General features: G+C 43.0%; 1 protein-coding gene across 9 annotated transcripts in view; it reads left to right on the top strand.

Annotated features, from left to right (window-relative positions):
• The window catches only part of THRAP3 (thyroid hormone receptor associated protein 3), a 106,576-nt gene that overhangs the window by 67,050 nt on the left and 20,009 nt on the right, over positions 1 to 19,517 (top strand). For all 9 annotated transcript variants that reach the window (XM_074011950.1, XM_045374478.2, XM_045374480.2 and 6 more), the window contains exon 3: positions 16,311 to 16,478. In XM_074011950.1, coding sequence (XP_073868051.1) covers positions 16,342 to 16,478 — 137 coding nt within the window. In that variant the 5' untranslated portion in view covers positions 16,311 to 16,341. The remainder of the gene's footprint in view (positions 1 to 16,310; positions 16,479 to 19,517) is intronic.

Genomic DNA, 19,517 nt, shown 5'->3' with positions numbered 1-19,517 from the left:
TCTCGGCCTCCCAAAGTGCTGGGATTACAGGCTTGAGCCACCGCGCCCGGCAAAAATTATTTATTTTTTAAATTTTACTTTAAGTTCTAGGACACATGTGCAGAAAGTGCAGGTTTGTTACATAGGTATATGTGTGCCATGGTGGTTTGCTGCACCTATCAACGTGTCATTTAGGTTTTAAGACCTGGACGCATTAGCTATTTGTCCTAATGCTCTCCCTTCCCTTGCCCCCCACCCCCAAAAAATTATTTTTAAAATTGTGAAATGGTCCGGATGTGGTGGCTCGACGCCTGTAATCCCAACATTTTAGGAGGCTGAGGTGGGCAGATCATTTGAGGTCAGGAGTTCGAGACCAGCTTCGCCAACATGGTGAGACCCCGTGTCTACTAAAAATACAAAGATCAGCCAGGTGTAGTGACATGCACCTGTAATCCCAGCTATTTGGGAGGCTGAGGTAGGAGAATTGCTTGAACCTAGGAGACCGAGGTTGCCGTGAACTGAGATAGCACCACTGCACTCTAGCCTGGGGTACACAGTAAGACTCCTTCTCAAAAAAAAAAAAAAAAAAAGAAAAGCCAAGCATGGTGGCGTACCTGTAGTCCCAGCTACTCAGGAGGCTGAGGTGGGAGGATTGCTTGAGCCAGAGGCAGAGGTTGCAGTCACCTCTGCAGTGAGATTGAGCTACTGCACTGCACTCCAGCCTGGGCAACAGAGCCAGACTCTGTCTCAGAATACGACAACAACAAAGAAGAAGAAAAATTCCAATTCCTGTGTGGAAATCATCTTGAGATAAGCAGTGCCCCTCTGCCTGCTGTATTTTGTAACCCATGGAAAATACATTTCTCATTGAATTTTCTCCACCTCTCTAAGTTACTGAGAAGTAATGTGGTCCTGTTCCTTTAAAAAGTAAGAAGTGGAATTTGCCATATGATAGGAGCAGAAACTAATTCACTTGCTGAAAAGGGGGAAGGAAATGTGATCTCTTGCTGGTTCTGATGGAAAGAAGCCATCAGCACAGTGTCCCTCACCCCAGTAGGATTCTGTAGCCAAACTCTAACTTGCTCTGGAACCTCTCGTTTCCGAGTGAGGTTGGTACTGCCTGAATGTGGATTGTCTCAGATGCAAGTGATAAGTTTAAGTACAGTCAGAAGGTAAGTGGCCAAGTCCCTGGACAGTTGATACCTATTTTCAGGAAGATTAGCTTATTTTTAAAAAGGAGTAGATTATAATATGAATATTTATTTATTTATGTAATTGACGGAGTTTCACTTTTGTAGCTTGTTTTAAAAAAGGAATAGATTATGATATGAATATTTATTTATTTACTTATTTATTTGATGGAGTTTTACTCCTGTTGCCCAGGCTGGAGTGCAGTGGCGTGATCTGGGCTCACTACAACCTCTGCCTCCCGGGTTCAGGCAGTTCTGCCTCAGCTTCCCAACTAGCTGAGATTATAGGCGCATGCCACCACACCTGGCTAAATTTTTTTGTATTTTTAGTAGAGACGGGGTTTCATCATATTGGCCAGGCTGGTCTTGAACTCCTGACCTCAGGTGATACACCCACCTTGGCCTCCCAAAGTGCTAGGATTACAGGCGTGAGCCACTGTGCCCAGCCTATAATATGAATCTTAAATAATTTCTTCTACAGTTAATTTCAGAGTCAGTGGAATGACAGTGTATGTGTATGTGTGGTGGGGGTGATTCTCCTTTAAAAGCAAAGTTTCTTTACCACCTAATTTCATTTTTTAGGACATGGCTGAAGTAGTAAAAAAGGAATGTCCTGCTCTATTCATGTATAATTTTTAAGGTTTTTTGTCGGCAATACAGCTGTTCCAAATCATCATTTTACTGATGAAAAAACAGAGGTAAAAACACATGCCCCAAATAAAAATTTGTGGTTTATTCAGTAGGAGCCTTAGTTTTGGTAAATTTCTCTCATTTAGGGAGCCTGAACACTTGTTTGGCAGCGGTTATGTTTTTCAGCTTCTTACCTACTAGTGCCATCGAGAAGGATCAGTTCTACCCAATTCCAGGGGTATTGATACTTTGCAGGGAGAAGAAAGAGGAAAGAAAGCAATTAGTAATAGTCAAACAGGAGGCCAGAGCAACTTCTTTTGTTATTTGTTAACTGATACTAGGGCTTGAAAGGAGGTAAGTCAAGAAGAGGTAGGATGGGCTCCCTGCTGGATAGATGGGAGCCCATATTCCCTGCACCCACTCACAGAATACCGGGCATCTGGGGGCTTTCGGAGACTGAGCTCTGTTAGAACAGGTCTGTTTTACAACTGGGAATCTAAAACATCCAAAGTGAATAGCAGTACTGTTAGAAAGGAATTACCCTAGGCCAGGCATGGTGACTCACGCCTGTAATCCCAGCACTTTGGGGGGCCAAGGCGGGTGGATCACTTGAGGCCAGGAATTCAAGACCAGCCTGGCCAATATGGTGAAACCCCATCTCTACTGAAAATACAAGAATTAGCTGTGTGTGGTAGTACGCAGCTGTAATCCCAGCTACTCAGGAGGCTGAGGCAGGATAATCACTTGAACCCAAGAGGTGAAGGTTGTAGTGAGCCGAGATCGTGTGCCACTGTACTCCAGCCTGAGCAACAGTGCGAGACTGTCTCAAAAGAAAGGAATTACCCTTTTCTTACCCTTTTTCTTGCATTGAAGGTGACAGAAAAAAGGTCAGCATCATTTTTTTTTCTGTACAGTTTAGTATGAATTTTCTGAGAAACAGATGACTCAGTGTACTTTTTTATCATCCAAAGAAATACTAGACTAGAAAAGGAAGAACAGAGATTGACATTTTGGAGGGCTTGGAATTGAACCTCTATGGATAAGAGCTGGTCCAGTATTTGTTACATTGGCAGTGTTATGCCAGGCTTGCCATTCCTTAATTGCTGTACTTTAAAGTACTTCAGAGGTTATTTTTGGGGAAACTGTTTTGTTTTTAAGGATAGATCGTCTTGCTTTGTTGCCCAGGCTGGAGTGCAATGACACAATGGTAGCTCACTGCCGCCTTGAACTCCTGGGCTCAAGCGATACTCCTGGTCTCAGCCTCACAGTATGTGGGACCATAGACACAAACCACTGTGCCCAGGAAACTTCTTAATGGCTACTTAGAAAAGAATCCGTGGCCGGGAGCCACCCCTGTAATCCCAGCACTTTGGGAGGCCGAGGCGGGCAGATCATGGGGTCAGGAGATCCAGACCATACTGGCTAACATGTCTCTATTAAAAATACAAAAAATTAGCCAGACGCAGTGGCGGGCGCCTGTAGTCCCACCTACTCGGGAGGCTGAGCCAGGAGAATGGCGTGAACCTGGAAGGCGGAGGTTGCAGTGAGCTGAGATCATGCCACTGCACTCCAGCCTAGGTAACAGAGCGAGACTCCGTCTCAAAAAAAAAAAAAAAAAAAAGTAATTCGTGTGTCCAACATGAGTTAATTGTTTTTTTTTTGAGATGGAGTCTCCCTTTATCTGTCACCCAGGCGGGAGTGCAGTGGTGCATTCTCAGCTCACTGCAAGCTCCACCTCCCAGGTTCAGGCAATTCTCCTGCCTCAGTAGCTGGGACTACAGGTGCCCGCCACCACGCCTGGCTAATTTTTGTACTTTTAGTAGAGATGTGGTTTCACCATGTTGGCCAGGGTGGCCTCAAACTCCTGGCCTTAGGTGATCCACCTGCCTCGGACTCCGAAAGTGCTGGGATTACAGGTGTGAGCCACTATGCCCAGCCAAGTTAGTTTTTTAATCTGGAGAAAACAATACACAGAATTGGGTGTTTTGTCTTGGCAGTTATCTTGACAAGAACTAACGACCAAGTATTGTTTCTCCTGAGGGCATGGACTTCACTGGCATCCCTTAACGCTCTGGTTTCTGAACACACAGGAGTCTTTTTGCTGATTTTTTTTTTTTTGGGTGAAATTTGCCAAGCTGGTTCCACTGGTTACGTAGATGCCAAACAAACAGTTGAAGTGAGCTGACATTTTTTACAGTTGATTTTGGACACCATAGAGTTAGAAGCTGTAGCCTTTTGGGGTTGCTAATGAAAAAAAGTAATTTATTATGTATTTTCTCCCCTCTCATGATAATTTTCTCAGTGGTTATGAAGTATTCTCATGTTAAAAAACAAGTTGATGGAACAGCCTCCACTGGGAATGACATTTTGGACTACTTCAAGTCCTGCAATTGGGAGAGAGTTTAAGGTTGTACTTTGGAGCTAGCTTTAGATGTGTTTGAGTTTGAATCAGAATGTTATTTGCTGTAAATGATTCTCTTTTTAGATGTATTTGCAGAGCACGCACATGGAAAAGCACATAACCCAGGCTCTTGTGCAGTGGAGCAATCATTGCTCACTGCAACCTGGACCTGGGCCCAAGCCATCCTCCTACCTCAGACTCCCAGGTAGCTGGGACTACAGGAGCTCACCATCATGCCCAGCTAATTTATTTATTTATTTTAAATCTTTTGTAGAGACAGGGTCTCACTATGTTGCCCAGGCTGGTTCGAAATCCTGGGCTCAAGCAGTCCTACCCCCTCAGCCTCCCAAAGTGCTGGGATTACAGGTGTGAGCCACTATGCAAGACTGCATGTCTCTTTTTTTAAATAAAGAACGTCTTTTTGAAGGAGGAAAATACAGGAAAGGAGCTGCAGAAACTGGCTGTGTCTGTCCACACTTGTTAGGATTTTGACCAAGAATACAGTTTGCCTGTAGAGTATTGATAATGTTTGAAGCTGGATAATGGAAACACTTGGGTTCCCTATAGTGTTCTTTCTACTTTTGTGTGTGTTTGAATCAATACTTCTATAATAATAAAATAAACATCAGGCTGGGCACATTGGCTCATGCCTGTAATCCCAGCACTTTGGAAGGTTGAGGAGGGAGGATTGCTTGAGTCCAGGAGTTTGAAACCAGCTTGGGCAATGTGGTGAGACCCTGTCTCTACAAAAATACAAAAAGTTAACCAGCTGTAGTAGCACGTGCCGGTAGTCCCAGCTACTCAGGAGGCTGAGGTGGGAGGATCGGTTGAGCCAGCCAGGGAGGTTGAGGCTGCAGTGAGCTATAATCGAGCCACTGCACTCCAGTCTGAACAACAGAGTGAGACCCTGACGCGCACGCGTGCTTGCACAGCTATAAGACAGGCCCTTTTAAACCTTCTTTAACGTCATGAAAAGACAAAGGAGTTTTACTATGAGAAGATTTCCAAAATGGGCATGGACTTTAAATACAGTTCTATTTATTTAGTTTTTTGTTTGTTTGTTTTTTGTTTTTGTTGAGACAGAGTTTTGCTCTTGTTGCCCAGGCTGGAGTGCAATGGTGCGATCTCGGCTCACCGCAACCTCTGTCTCCTGGGTTCAAGCGATTCTCTTGCCTCAGCCTCCCGAGTAGCTGGGATTACGGGCATCGCCACCATGCCTAGCAAATTTTTTTTTAGTAGAGATGGGCTTTCTCCATGTTGTTCAAGCTGGTCTCGAACTCGCGACCTCAGGTGATCACCCACCTCGACCTCCCAAAGTGCTGAGATTACAGGTGTGAGCCACTGTGCCCGGCCAGGTTTTTTTAATATCAGAAAAAAGCAGGTAGATGTTTGATTTCATATTAAAAATAAAATCTACACAACTTATGGAATGTTAACTTTTTTTTTTTTAGAATAATGGGGGATAAATCTCTGCCTAAAAAAATTAAGAAGCAAGTGCTCTTGTCCTTTCTTCCCGTCTCATCTCCCTCCTTCTCCTGTTCCTGTTCCTTTCCTGTTCCTCCTCCTCCTTCTCCTGTTCCTTTCCTGTTAGCTTCTTTCTGCTCTGCAGAGATAACCACTGATAAGAGTTTGCTGTATGTCCTTATATAGATATGTCTTATACGTATATCTGTACCTACAGATTTCATTTTTTTTTTTTTTTTTTGAGGCGGAGTCTCGTTCTGTCGCCCAGGCTGGAGCGCAGTCGTGGGATCTCGGCTCACTGCAAGCTCCGCCTCCCGGGTTTACGCCATTCTCCTGCCTCAGCCTCCCGAGTAGCTGGGACTACAGGCGCCCACCACCTTGCCCAGCTAGTTTTTTTGTATTTTTTAGTAGAGACGGGGTTTCACCATGTTAGCCAGGATGGTCTCGATCTCCTGACCTCCCGTCTCGGCCTCCTGATCCGCCCGTCTTGGCCTCCCAAAGTGCTGGGATTACAGGCTTGAGCCACTGCGCCTGGCCTGTATTTTTAAAGTAAGTTCTACCAAATTCCACAGAATTCAGTATTTAAAGTTTTAAGAATATGAGTACCAAATTCCAGAATAATTTTGTTTTTATAACACAAGCAAACTCCCCCACCGACCTCCCGCAAGATATAGTCTCATTTTGTTGCCCAGGCTGGAGTGCAGTGGTGTAATCTTGGCTCACTACAACCTCCTCCTCCCGAGTTCAAGCGATTCTCCTGCCTCAGCCTCCTGAGTAGCTGGGATTACAGGCGCGCGCCAACACACCTGGCTAATTTTTGTATTTTTCGTGGAGACGGGGTTTCACCATGTTGGTTAGGCTAGTCTTGAACTCCTGACCTTGTGATCTGCCTGCCCTGGCCTCCCAGAGTGCTGGGATTACAGGCATGAGCCACCGTGCCCGGGCTTTTTCTTGTCTTTTTTTTTTTGAGATGGAGTCTCTTTGTGTCGCACAGGCTGGAGTGTAGTGTGGTCTCGGCTCACTGCAACCTCCACCTCCCGAGCTGAAGCAATTCTCCTGCCTCAGCCTCCCTAGTAGTTGGGATCACAGATGCATACCACCGCACCCGGCTAATTTTTGTATTTTTAGTAGTGACAGGGTTTCTCCATGTTGGTCAGGCTGATCTCGAACTCCCGACCTCAGGTGATCCGCCTGCCTCGGCTTTCCAAAGTGCTGGGATTACAGGCATGAGCCACTGTGCCTGGCCTCGTTTTTGTATTTTGAATAGAGACAGGATTTTACCATGTTGGCCAGGCTGTTCTGGAACTCCTGACCTCAAGTAGTTCACCCCCTTTGGCCTCCCAAAGTGCTGGGGTTACAGGCGTGAGCCACTGCACCTGGCCCTGGATAATTTTTTTATTTTTAATGTTTTTGTAGAGACAGGGTCTTGCCATGTTGTCCAGGCTAGCCTTGAACTTCTGGACTGAAAAGCAAGCCTCCTTCCTCAGCCTCCCAAAGTGCTGGGATTTCAGGTTTGAGTCACCACACCCAGCCTATATCTTTCAAATTTTTAAATAGTAAAATAACCATTCTCCCCAGAGGGACATCACCCCCACTTTTTAGGAGAGTACCCAGTGCACATGTGGATATTCTTTTCTATAAATTTAAGACCTTAGAATTGAAATTAGTATTTACTGATTTACCTTACTTAATAACTTGAGAGCCATTTAATAGCAGAGTACATGTCGTAAAGGGGTCTCTGATTTTATTTCTTCAGGGGTGGGGTGGAGTATGAAGCCTTGGCAGAGCGTTACTCTAGAGATACCACAGCTGCCCTCTATTCTGTTTCCGGGTATGTTTTACTCAGGAGAGGATGATCTCCAGGGAAAAGAGTAAAATAGTAAACACGTTTCATATTTCACTTGAGCTCAGCTTTCCTCCCATAACTATCCAGAGGCATTCAGAACACAAGTCAGGCCCACTGCTTTGTCTAAAACGCTTTATGGGTAGTGGTATTTCTTTCTTGGTATCTTTGTCTGTCTTTATAAGTTTATGGCTTGTTCACTAAGAATGTCCTACTTCTTCCCTTTAATGCCTGTTGAAAGCGTGGCACTCTTGACTGGATGTTGGTGGCAGTGAAGTTTTGTTGAAACATGACACTAGTAAATGAAGTGTGTCTCCCTAACAAGATCAGTTTGACGTTCTGTGCCTTTGAATAGGGTGTAGAAGGGATGAGAATGATCTCAATTTCTAGGTTAGCAGAGCTGTGATACATGCATAACTTTATTCCTTGGCTGTATTGTTAATATTTGATAAACTGATTTTTAAAATTATTGTTCCTTCTTATGTGGTGAAGAGAATGGAGATTGAAGAGGAAGTGTGAAAGAGTGTGTTTACTCATTTAGCAAATACAAAGTGTCCACTCGGTGGCTAAATGCAAAGCACTGAAGATGAAATGGAGAACAAATCAGATGTGGTCTTTGGTTCATTTTGTAGCCTCCTGGGTTTGGTATCCTGAATTGTTAAACTTATTTAGTTAACTCTTTTGTGTTACCTAACAGTCATCAAATGTAGCATTATCGAATCTGGAAAAGCATGCTCTCTTCTCAGCAGAGATTTCGTCCTGAGGTCTGGTTGAGGAGTAAGGAGTGCAGGCTCACATGGGGTCAGTTCTCAGAAACTTTTCCCTTCTTTTAAGATGAGAAAATCTCAGTAGACACATCTCAATAAAGTCCAACACCTTCTCATTATAAAAATAGTCAACAAAGTAGAAGGGAATTTCATCAATATGATAAAGGGCATCTATGAAAAATTTACAGCTAACATCATACTTAAAGGTGCAAGACTGAACTCTTTCTCCTTAAGATGAGGAACAAGACCAAGACAAGGCTGTCCACTGTCACCATTTTATTTACCATTGTGTAGTAGACATTCCAGCCAGAGCAATAAGGCAAGAAGATGAAACACGAGGCATTTAAATTGGTAAAGAAGTAGTAAAATCATCTCTTTTTGCAGATGGTATAATATTAAACAGAAAAACCTAAGGATTCTACTAAAAACCAATTAGAGCTAATAAATGAATTTAGCAAGGTTGCAGGTACAAGATCAATATACAAAAATGAGGCCAGGCATGGTGGCTCACACTTGTAATCCCAGCACTTTGGGAGGCCGAAGTGGCAGATCATTTGAGGTCAGGAGTTTGAGACCAGCCTGGCCAACATAGCAAAACCCCATCGCTATTAAAAATACAAAAAAATTAGCTGGGTGTGGTGGTGTGCACCTGTGATCCCAGCTACTGGGGAGGCTGAGGCAGGAGAAGTGCTTGAACCCGGGAGGTAGAGGCTGCAGTGAGTCAAGATCAGGCCACTGCACTCCAGCCTGGGCAACAGAGCAAGACTCCACCTCAAAAAAAGTAAAAAGACAGTGTATGTGTGTGTATATATATATACACACAAAATGAGCTGTATTTCTATACAGTAGCAATGAACAATAAGAAAATGAAGCTGTTAAGTGAAAATGAATTGTAATTTCATTTCCAGTAGCATCAAAATAATATAGGAATAAATTTAACAAAGGCCAGTGTAAAACTTATATTCAGAAAACCGTGAAACATTGTAGAAAGCACATTTCATGTTCATGGAATTGGAAGATTTACTATTGTTAAGATGGCAGTATTCTCCAAATTGATCTACAGATTCAGCGCACACTCTGTCAAAATCCCAGATGGTCTTTTTGCAGAAATTGGCATGCTGATTCTAAATTCATATGGACATGTACCCAGAATAGCCAAAACTATTTTGAAAAAGAGAAAAGTTGGAGGATTCACATTTTTTGATATTAAAATGTAGCTACAGTAATTAAGACTGTGGTATTGACATAAGGAGAGACAGGTCAGTAGAGTAAAATTAAGAGTTCGGAAATGAATCCTTACGTTTATAATTAATTGGGCTTTTTTTTTTTTGAGATGGAGTTTCGCTCTTGTCACCCAGGCTGGAGTGCAATGGTGTGATCTCTCTCGGCTCACTGCAACCTCCACCTCCCGGGTTCAAGTGATTCTCCTACCTCAGCCTCCTGAGTAGCTGGGATTACAGGCATGTGCCACCACGCCCAACTAATTTTTGTATTCTTAGTAGAGACGAGGTTTCACCATGTTGGCCAGGCTGGTCTCAATTTCTTGACCTCGTGATCCACCCACCTTGGCCTCCCAAAGTGCTGAGATTACAGGCTTGAGCCATTGTGCGGGGCCAATTAATTGGTTTTTGACAAGGGTGCCAGGACAATTCAGTGGGGAAAGACTAGTCTTTTTTTTTTTCCCTTTGAGATGGAGTTTCACTCTCATTGCCCAGGCTGGAATGCAACGGCATAAGAATAGTCTTTTCAACAAGTGGTGCTAGGACATCTAGATAGCCACATGCAAAACAATAAAGTTGGACTAGGTGTGGTGGCTCACGCCTGAAATCCCAACACTTTGGGAGGCTGAGATGGGTGGATTGCTTGAGCCCAATAGTTTGAGATCAGTCTGGATAACATGGGGAGACCCCGTCTCTACAAAATACAAGTATTAGCCAGGCATGGTGGCACATGCCTGTAGTCCCTGCTACTCAGGAGACTGGGTTGGGCGGATCACTTGAGCCTAGGAGATTGAGGCTGCAGTGAGTTGAGATTGCACTACTGCACTCCAGCCTGAATGACAGAGTGAAACCCTGTCTCTAAATAAATAAATAAAGTTAGACCCTTACTTCACACCATTCATAAAAATTAAATCATAATGGATCATAGACCTACATAGAGCTAAAACTAGAAAACTCTTACAAGAAAACCTAGGAGTAAATCTGTGACCTTGGGTTAGACAAAACCTGCTTAGACATGACACACCTAAAGTACAAGCAACAAAAGAAAAATAGAGTTCATCAGAGTAAAAAACAAAATGTGTTTCAAAGGACAGCATCAAGAAAGTGTAAAGCTGGGCATGGTGGCTCACGCCTGTAATCCCAGCACTTTGGGAGGCTGAGACAGGCAGATCACCTGAGGTCAGGAGTTCGAGACCAGCCTGATCAACATGGTGAAACCCCGTCTCTATTAAAAATACAAAAATAAGGCCGGGCGCGGTGGCTCAAGCCTGTAATCCCAGCACTTTGGGAGGCCGAGACGGGCGGATCACAAGGTCAGAAGATCGAGACCATCCTGGTTGACACGGTGAAACCCCGTCTCTACTAAAAAATACAAAAAACTAGCCGGGCGAGGTGGCGGGCGCCTGTAATCCCAGCTACTCGGGAGGCTGAGGCAGGAGAATGGCGTGAACCCGGGAGGCGGAGCTTGCAGTGAGCTGAGATCCGGCCACTGCACTCCAGCCTGGGCGGCAGAGCGAGACTCCGTCTCAAAAAAAAAAAAAAAAAAAAAAAAAAAAAAAAAAAGAAATAAAAATACAAAAATGAGCTGGGTGTGGTGTTGCACCTCTGTAATCCCAGCTACTCAGGAGGCTGAGGCAGGAGAATCACTTGAACCCGGGAGGTGGAGGTTGCAGTGAGCCCAGATCACGCTACTGCACTCCAAATAGAGGGAGACTCCGTCTCAAAAAACATAAAAAAAAATAAAGTGAAAAGAAAACCTACAAAATGGGAGAAAATATTTGCAAGTCATACATCCAACAAGGGACTTGTATCCACCTCGGCCTCCCAGGAAGTGCTGGGATTACAGGCGTGAGCCACCGCACCCAGCCTCATATTTATTTTATTTATTTATTTTTTTTGAGATGGAGTCCGCTCTGTCACCCCGGCTGGAGTGCAGTGGTGTACAGGCGGCTGCCACCACACCTGGCTGCTTTTTGTATATTTAGTAGAAATAGGGTTTCACCATGTTGGTTAGGCTGGTCTCGAACTCCGGACCTCAAGTGATCCACCCGCTCGCTTCAGCCTCCCAAAGTGCTGGGATTACAAGTGTGAGCCACCACGCCTGGCTCACATTTATTTATTTATGTTTTATTTTGGAGACAGATACGTGCTTTGTCTCCCAGGCTGGAGTGCAGTGGCACAAACATGGCTCACTGCATCTTCAACCTCCTGGGTCTCAAGCAATCCTCCTGCCTCAGTCTCCCAAGTAGCTGGGACTGTGGGCATGCACCACCATGCCTGGCTTTAAATTTATGGTCAGTTGGTTTTTGATAACAGTGAAAAACCAAATGAGTTTTTGTATTTATGATCAATTGGGTTTTTAAATTATTATTATTATTTTTTGAGATGGAGTTTAGCTTTTGTTGCCCAAGCTGGAGTGCAGTGGCGCAATCTAGGCTCACTGCCACCTCCGCCCTCCAGGTTCAAGTGATTCTCCTGCCTCAGCCTCCCAAGTAGCTGGGATTACAGGTTCCCGCCACCACGCCCAGCTAATTTTTTTTTTTTTTTTTGTAGAGAGGGGGTTTCACCATGTTGGCTACGCTGGTCTTGACCTCCTGACCTCAGTTGATCCACCTGCCTCAGCCTCTCCAAGTGCTGAATGGGATTACAGTCATGAACCACCGTGCCCAGCACCCCCCCCCACCTTTTTTTTTTTTTTTGGAGATGGAGTCCTGCCCTGTCGCCCAGGCTGGAGTGCACTGGCATGATCTTGGCTCACTGCAACTTCCCCCTCCTGGATTCAAGTAATTCTCCCTGCCTCAGCTTCCCGAGTAGCTGGGATTACAGGTGCCTGCCACCACGCTTGGCTAATTTTTGTATTTTTAGTAGAGACGGGGTTCTGCCACGTTTGCCAGGCTGGTCTCAAACTCCTGACCCCAGGTGATGTTCCTGCCTCGACCTCCCAAAGGACTAAGATTACAGAGTCACTCCACCAGGCATCAATCGGGTTTTGACCATAAATGTAAGGATAAATTTTTTGAAACACAGTTGTGTTTTAAGTAAAACGCATCTGTTTTCAAGGACCATTGATCTGCTTGATAATTAGACAAGCAGTTTGAGTCAAGAAGACTTGGGCTTCTGAAAAGGATGATGGGTTTGTGTTACCCTCTCAAGTGGCTCTGCAGAATAGTTTGAAAATAAATTCTTTCTCCTAGTGACAGAATTATAGCTGAAATCATTTCAAAAGGCTATTTGAAATTCTGTCCTTGCGCCGTGCGCAGTGGCTCATGCCTGTAATCCCAGCACTTTGGGAGGCCGAGGTGGGCGGATCACGAGGTCAGGAGATTGAAATCATTCTGGCTAACACAGTGAAACCCCATCTCTACTAAAAATACAAAACATTAGCCAGGCGTGGTGGCGGGCACCTGTAATTCCAGCTACTTGGGAGGCCGAGGCAGGAGAATCACTTGAACCCAGGTGGCAGAGGTTGCAGTAAGCTGAGATGTGCCATTGTACTCTAGCCTGGGCAATAAGAGCAAAACTCCGTCTCAAAAAAAAAATAAAAATAAAAATAAATATGTAAATAAAATAATTAGTTGCAGTTCACATTAAAGAGGAAACTCCAGAATGGGTGTCGGGGGGCATTACGATATTGCAGCTCTTGAGTGCACTTGTCAATTCTAGTAAGCTTAATATGTGCAGAATTGTTAAGTTTGTCTCTGTGTTTATATGGCAGCTCTTCTTCATCTTAATGAAAATTAGCTTCTTAAGTTTTCTGGTTTCTGAGTGTTGAATTGTGTTTCCTTTTCCACTAACTTGTTGCCCTTTTTTATTCTTTTAAAGTCTGATAATATCCACCTGTTGTGTAAGTCATCTAGATGGATTTTTATTTCTGACCCAAGTTAAAATAGAATGTTAGACAGTCTCTTACTAGGCAGACATAGATAGATATCCCTGAACTTGTGACAGAAATAAAGGTCTCCATTTGGCAAGAGTGAACCCAGAGAACCCCAAAATAATGCTTAAGACCAACTGAAAAAATGTATTTTTATTTTTAATATTCTCATTGTAAATTGTTTGTTTATACCTCCACCTCCCACTCCTGAGTAACTTACTCCTTCATTCTGACTTCATATAGTGACACTACTGCCAAAAATAGCTCCAAATTGAAATATCTTTGACCTTGCTAAAGTTTGCAACAGTGTAATCTTTTTGGCCGGATTTAAACTGTGGGTTCTTGGCATCCTCATCTAGGAGTCTCTTATTCATCACCTTTTGTCTCTGACTTCCTGTTGGTTTCTCAGTCCTCCTCTAAATTATGTCTCTAAGATTTTGGTTGTTTCCCCAGTGAGCTGGAGCTATAGCAGTTTCCTAGGCATTTTTTTTGTCTTTCGGACAGTTCTTGACATTCAAGTATTTTATTCGAATATAACAGAAATAAATACCACCTTTCAGTTTATCTATATCTTGTCACCTTTACCAGATTGTAAACTTGGTAAGGGTGGACACTTGGCATTCATTGGTTCCACAAGTTCGTTAGTACCCCTTGTATGCCAGACACTGCTCTAGTAGACAGGCAATATAACGTAGCAGTTAAATGTGCCAACAGTGAGGCTCGGTGGGGTGGCTCATGCATGTAATCCAGGCACTTTGGGAGGCTGGAGCAGGAGGATCCATTGAGCTTAGAAGTTTGAGACCAGCCTGGGCAACATAGGGAGACTCCGTCTGAATGAATGAATGAATGAGCGAGCCAATTGTGGTTTGGATTTTGGCAATATGACCTTGGGCAAGTTAATTACCTTCTCTATGCCTCAAAATTCTTATCTGTAAAACGGGATTAAAAATGCCTTCCTCAAGGATAAATTGAATTAATAAAAACACTGGTTAAACATTTGCTATTCTGGGTGTTGGGTATACAGCACTAAATAAGAAAGATGAGGTTTCTGTTGGTATAGAGCTTACATTCTAATTAAAGACAGAATAACAAGTAAACAAGATAGTTTCACATACTGAGTTTTGCTCTGAAGAAACAAATAAGATATGTACTGGACATAGAGAATGACTGGGTGGCTATTTTTGATTGGGTGGTCAGGGTGAACCTCTGAGGAGATAGCTTTTGAGCTGAGATCTTCAAATTCTGAGAGGTAGGAAGGGAGAAATATTTGATTATTATTTTCCCTTCATAGACAAGAGGTGGCATTACTTGGCAGAATCTTGCTAGGCAGTGAAGTGTGATAGAATAGGCCCTGGAGTTTTGGCCTGGTTTGGCTATTAACTAGCTTTGTGATCTTTGACAGATTCCTTACTCTTACTGTCTTTGGTGGACATGTACTTTAGCACTTAGAGTTTTTACTGCTGGGAAGATGTCCAAGGCACTAATGGAGTATAAAGGAGAATTGTACCTTGTAGACCAGGCATTAACTTCTCAGGGCAACTTAGAGGTGCTCTTCTTTTCTGGAGGGGGAGAAAAGGAAAAAGAGAATTTGTTTCTTGGTGGGAAAATGACCCTGAAAGCTAACTCTTTTCTTTTTTTTTTTTTTTTTTTTTTTTTTTGAGATGTAGTTTCGCTCTTGTCACCCAGGCTGGAGTGCAGTGGTGTGATCTCGGCTCACTGCAATGTCCGCCTCCCGGGTTCAAGCGATTCTCCTGTCTCAGCCTCCTGAGTAGCTGGGATTACAGCCGCCCGCCAGTACGCCCTGCTGATTTGTGGTATTTTTAGTAGAGATGGGGTTTCACCATGTTGGCCATGCTGGTCTCGAACTCCTGACCTCAGGTGATCAGCCTACCTCAGCCTCCCAAAGTGCTGGGATTACAGGCGTGAGCCATTGCGCCCTGCTGACTCTTGTCTAATAAAGAGCTGGAACAAATTGAGGGTTCTTTAAAAATGAGTCATTTCATCTTTTTTTTTAATGTTACTTTCTGTTTTTAAAGTTTATTTAAACAAGGTGTTTTTTTGTAGAGGTGGGGGAATCTTCCTATGTTGCTTAAGCTGGTCTCAAAATCCTGGCCTCAGGTCATTCCCACCATAGCCTCTAGAGTAGCTAAGACTACAGGCCCTTACCACCACATCCAGCTAATTTAAAAATTTTTTACTTTGTAGGCCAGGTGCGGTGGCTCACGCCTGTAATCCCAGCACTTTGGGAGGCTGAGCCGGGCGGATCACCTGAGGTCGATAGTTCAAGACCAGCCTGGCCAACATGGTGAAACCCTGTCTCTACTAAAAATACAAAAAGATTAGCTGGGCATGGTGGCACATGCTTGTAATCCCAGCTACTTGGGAGGCTGGGGCAGGAGAATTGCTTGAACCCGAGAGGCGGAGATTGCAGTGAGCTGAGATCGAGCCATTACACTCCAGCCTGGACAACAAAAGCAAAACTCCATCTCAGAAAAAAATTTTTTTTTTTTTTTTACTTTGTAGACACAGGATATTGCTATGTTGCCCAGGCTAGTCTTGAACACCTGGACTCAAACAGTCCTCCTACCTTGGCCTCCCAATGCCCTGGGATTATAGGCGTGAACCACCATGCTCAGCCACTTTCTCTTTTTTTTTGGCGGGGGGTGGGGGGGAGCTAGGGTATTGCTCTTTCCTCCAGAGCTGCCGTACAGTGGCGTGATCACAGCTCGCTGTAACTTTGCACTCCCTCCTGTCTTAGCCTCTCAAATAGCTAGGACTACAGGTACACACCACCATGACTGTCTAATTTAAAAAAAAATTTTTTTTTATAGATGCGGGGTCTTATGTTGCCCAGATTAAAAGAAAGGTGTTTTTAAAATGTCCAGAGGTTCACATTTGCAAAGGAACTCACTCATTTGTTCTAATGTATTTTCTTACATAAGGTATAATTGAAAAGTGATCCTCTCTTCAGAGATGTCAAAAACAAACAAATCCAAGTCTGGATCTCGCTCTTCTCGCTCAAGATCTGCATCAAGATCTCGTTCTCGTTCATTTTCGAAGTCTCGGTCCCGAAGCCGATCTCTCTCTCGTTCAAGGAAGCGCAGGCTGAGGTAAGGGGGTGTGACTTTGTATATTGAGGTAATCATTGCATCAGTTGATGTGGATGTTTGAAGATCTTTTGTTAGACTTTTTCTGTGAGTGTCAAATGGACTGGGGGTTGGCTTTAGGTGCAGGGTTGGGCTATAAGATATTCCAGGTCTCTTTAAATGACAAATCCAGATCAGCTTTGATGGCCATGCTGATTGCCTGATTCCTTTCCTCTGCCAGCACATAGTATTTCCCACCCACTTTGGAAGAAAGAACGTTTTATTTTTATTTGAGCTGCTTGCTTCAAATCTCTATAGCTGATTATTTTTCACCAAAGTATTTTTGAAGGCCTGAACCAAAGTTTATTTGCATCACCGCAAATAAAGGATAGCTAAGAGGATTAATAATATGAACAACATGGCAAGGAAAAGAAGCTTCAACTCACTAAAATAAACTTTTAGAAACTTAACCAGGAGTCATTTGTATACAGTGTGCCAATTATTAACAAGCTGCATCTATTTAGTAAATGTATCTTAAAACTTCTTAAAAATCACTGTTGAAAACATCATTTTATCTCACTAAACATAAGAACACTTCTTTTGAATTTATTGCCAATATTTCCTAATTCAGTCAGTTTTCACACCTTCAGGTGGATTTCCCTATTTTAATTATGTCTTGGAATAGGATGCCAAACCTCCAGCGTCTTTCCTCTCTTGGTGTGTGTTGTGAGTTGGTTTTTTCATTCTTTAAAAGTGTTTTAACTTTCTTTTGTGGATAGATAAGAAGCTTTCAGTAGATACAAGTTTCTTTATGTGAGTTTGGGAAATATTGGTGTATTTAAATACTTAATAAAGGGGAATCTTTGAACATTTTCATTCTTTTTCTCAGAAGTATATTAGCAAGGAGATGATTTGTCATGTTTGACACTTGGAACCCCTGCTGTTTATTTCAGATGAGTATCTAGAATTTTTGTCTTAGATGAATTGATTATGAAATTTAAAATAAACCTCAGAAGTCAGTGATTAAACTTTTACTCTTGATGATTTCCAGAGCCCTATAGTACTTCTAAGGGGTCTATTAAACAAAGGATTGGTGGTTTTGTTTTTTACCATTTAACGAAAACAAGGTAGATGTTAAATGAAGTCTGTGAGAAGCCATCCTGAAAAAGTAGGTATGCATAGATATTGAAAAGGGAAACCCTAAATTTATCTACCTCAGGAAATTGCTTTTAAAGCCATGGGACAAGCAAGACTCTTAGTAACTCCTACCCTGTACCCAGAATCTTGATTTAGGGAGTTTAAACCTCAGTTTTAGCTCATTTGGTTATGAAAGATACCTTTTTAAAATTTAATCTGGTAACTAGAAGAAACTAAATAATTGGTTCAATTATTTACCACTTATTTACCAATTATTCAGTTTTGGTTGCATAGCCTCTATGCAACCAAAACTGAGAGACAAAATTGAATTGAATTGAAAAATGTTAACTAACTGAAGTATTTATGACAGCTGGAATTCTGGGCAGTTCTTTTCTCCTTGTTCTGCAAATCATTTGGCAGTTGCTCACTGACTTGGCAAATGAGGAAAAAATATTTTAGGAAGGCACTATGTGCTGGGGTAGGTCTAGAGATACTTTAACATGCTATCATATACCTAGAAGAGACTTGTTCTGGAGGAATTTCTCCACTAGAAAGTATGCTTTTATACTTGATTGTAGTCTGACGTCTCTGTTTTTTAGAAACAGATAAATATGCCACTGGATGTTCAGTTTTTATTTCTGGCCTATCTGTTTCATGGTTTTTTCTTTTGTTTTCCCTCTCCTGCAAGGAAAGTATCTATCCAGAGAGTTTGAGAAACCATGCCTTTAAATTAACTAACTGCTGAGTTCTACAGAATTGGAGAAAATTGATTATTTCCTTGTATTTCACAGACTGTATCCTTTTAAGTGACATCTCTTAAATAACTTCATTTGCAATCTGCAGAGACTCATTTTCCTGCATCTGTGCAATGACTGCGAGTTTTGGATGCAGTATGCCCAGGGCCCTCACTAGTAATTGGTAACAGAAGCAGCAGTAGCCTATGAGGATGGGAACATGAATTAAACCCTCCTTAGTGCTGGTGGTGGATCACCTACCTCAAGCATAGCCCTTTAATCGGGTCATATTCACTTTCGTAATCTGCATCTGCCTCTCCCTTCTTTTCTTATATTGTTACTGTTTTCAAATGAAAAGTGTGGAAGGTAAGTTTTTTTTTTTTTAATTGTACTTAATTACAATAACAGCCAGCAGTAAGATATATCTTTGCCAGTTGCTCTTATTCATGGTGTAGATAAAAAATCCTGAGGACAGCGGGCAATAAATAGTGGAAAACCAATCCCACTTTATCTTTAGGTTAAATTGAATGTACTTTCTTCTTAAAAATACTGTTTTGGGCCGGGCGCGGTGGCTCACGCCTGTAATCCCAGCACTTTGGGAGGCCGAGGCGGGCGGATCACAAGGTCAGGAGATCGAGACCACGGTGAAACCCCGTCTCTACTAAAAATACAAAAAAAATTAGCCGGGCGCGGTTGTGGGCGCCTGTAGTCCCAGCTACTCGGGAGGCTGAGGCAGGAGAATGGCGTGAACCCGGGAGGCGGAGCTTGCAGTGAGCTGAGATCGCGCCACTGCACTCCAGCCTGGGCGACAGAGCGAGACTCCGTCTCAAAAAAAAAAAAAAAAATACTGTTTTGTTTAGTTGTTAAATCCTGAAAAAAACTGGTATATTTGTTAAATAGAGTTATTTGGAAAAACAAAAACGCATCTGTTACCAGTCAGATATGAGAAGGCTTGCTGATTAACCGAAGAGTTTTTATTCTATATGTAAAGAAAATACTATTTGGCCGGGCGCGGTGGCTCAAGCCTGTAATCCCAGCACTTTGGGAGGCCGAGACGGGCGGATCACGAGGTCAGGAGATCGAGACCATCCTGGCTAACACAGTGAAACCCCGTCTCTACTAAAAAATACAAAAAACTAGCCGGGCGAGGTGGCGGGCGCCTGTAGTCCCAGCTACTCAGGAGGCTGAGGCA

Source organism: Macaca fascicularis, chromosome 1 (assembly GCF_037993035.2).
Source record: "Macaca fascicularis isolate 582-1 chromosome 1, T2T-MFA8v1.1".
NCBI lineage: Eukaryota > Metazoa > Chordata > Mammalia > Primates > Cercopithecidae > Macaca > Macaca fascicularis.
The sequence above is the reverse complement of the archived record's forward strand: the minus strand, read 5'-3'. Positions and strand labels throughout refer to the sequence as shown.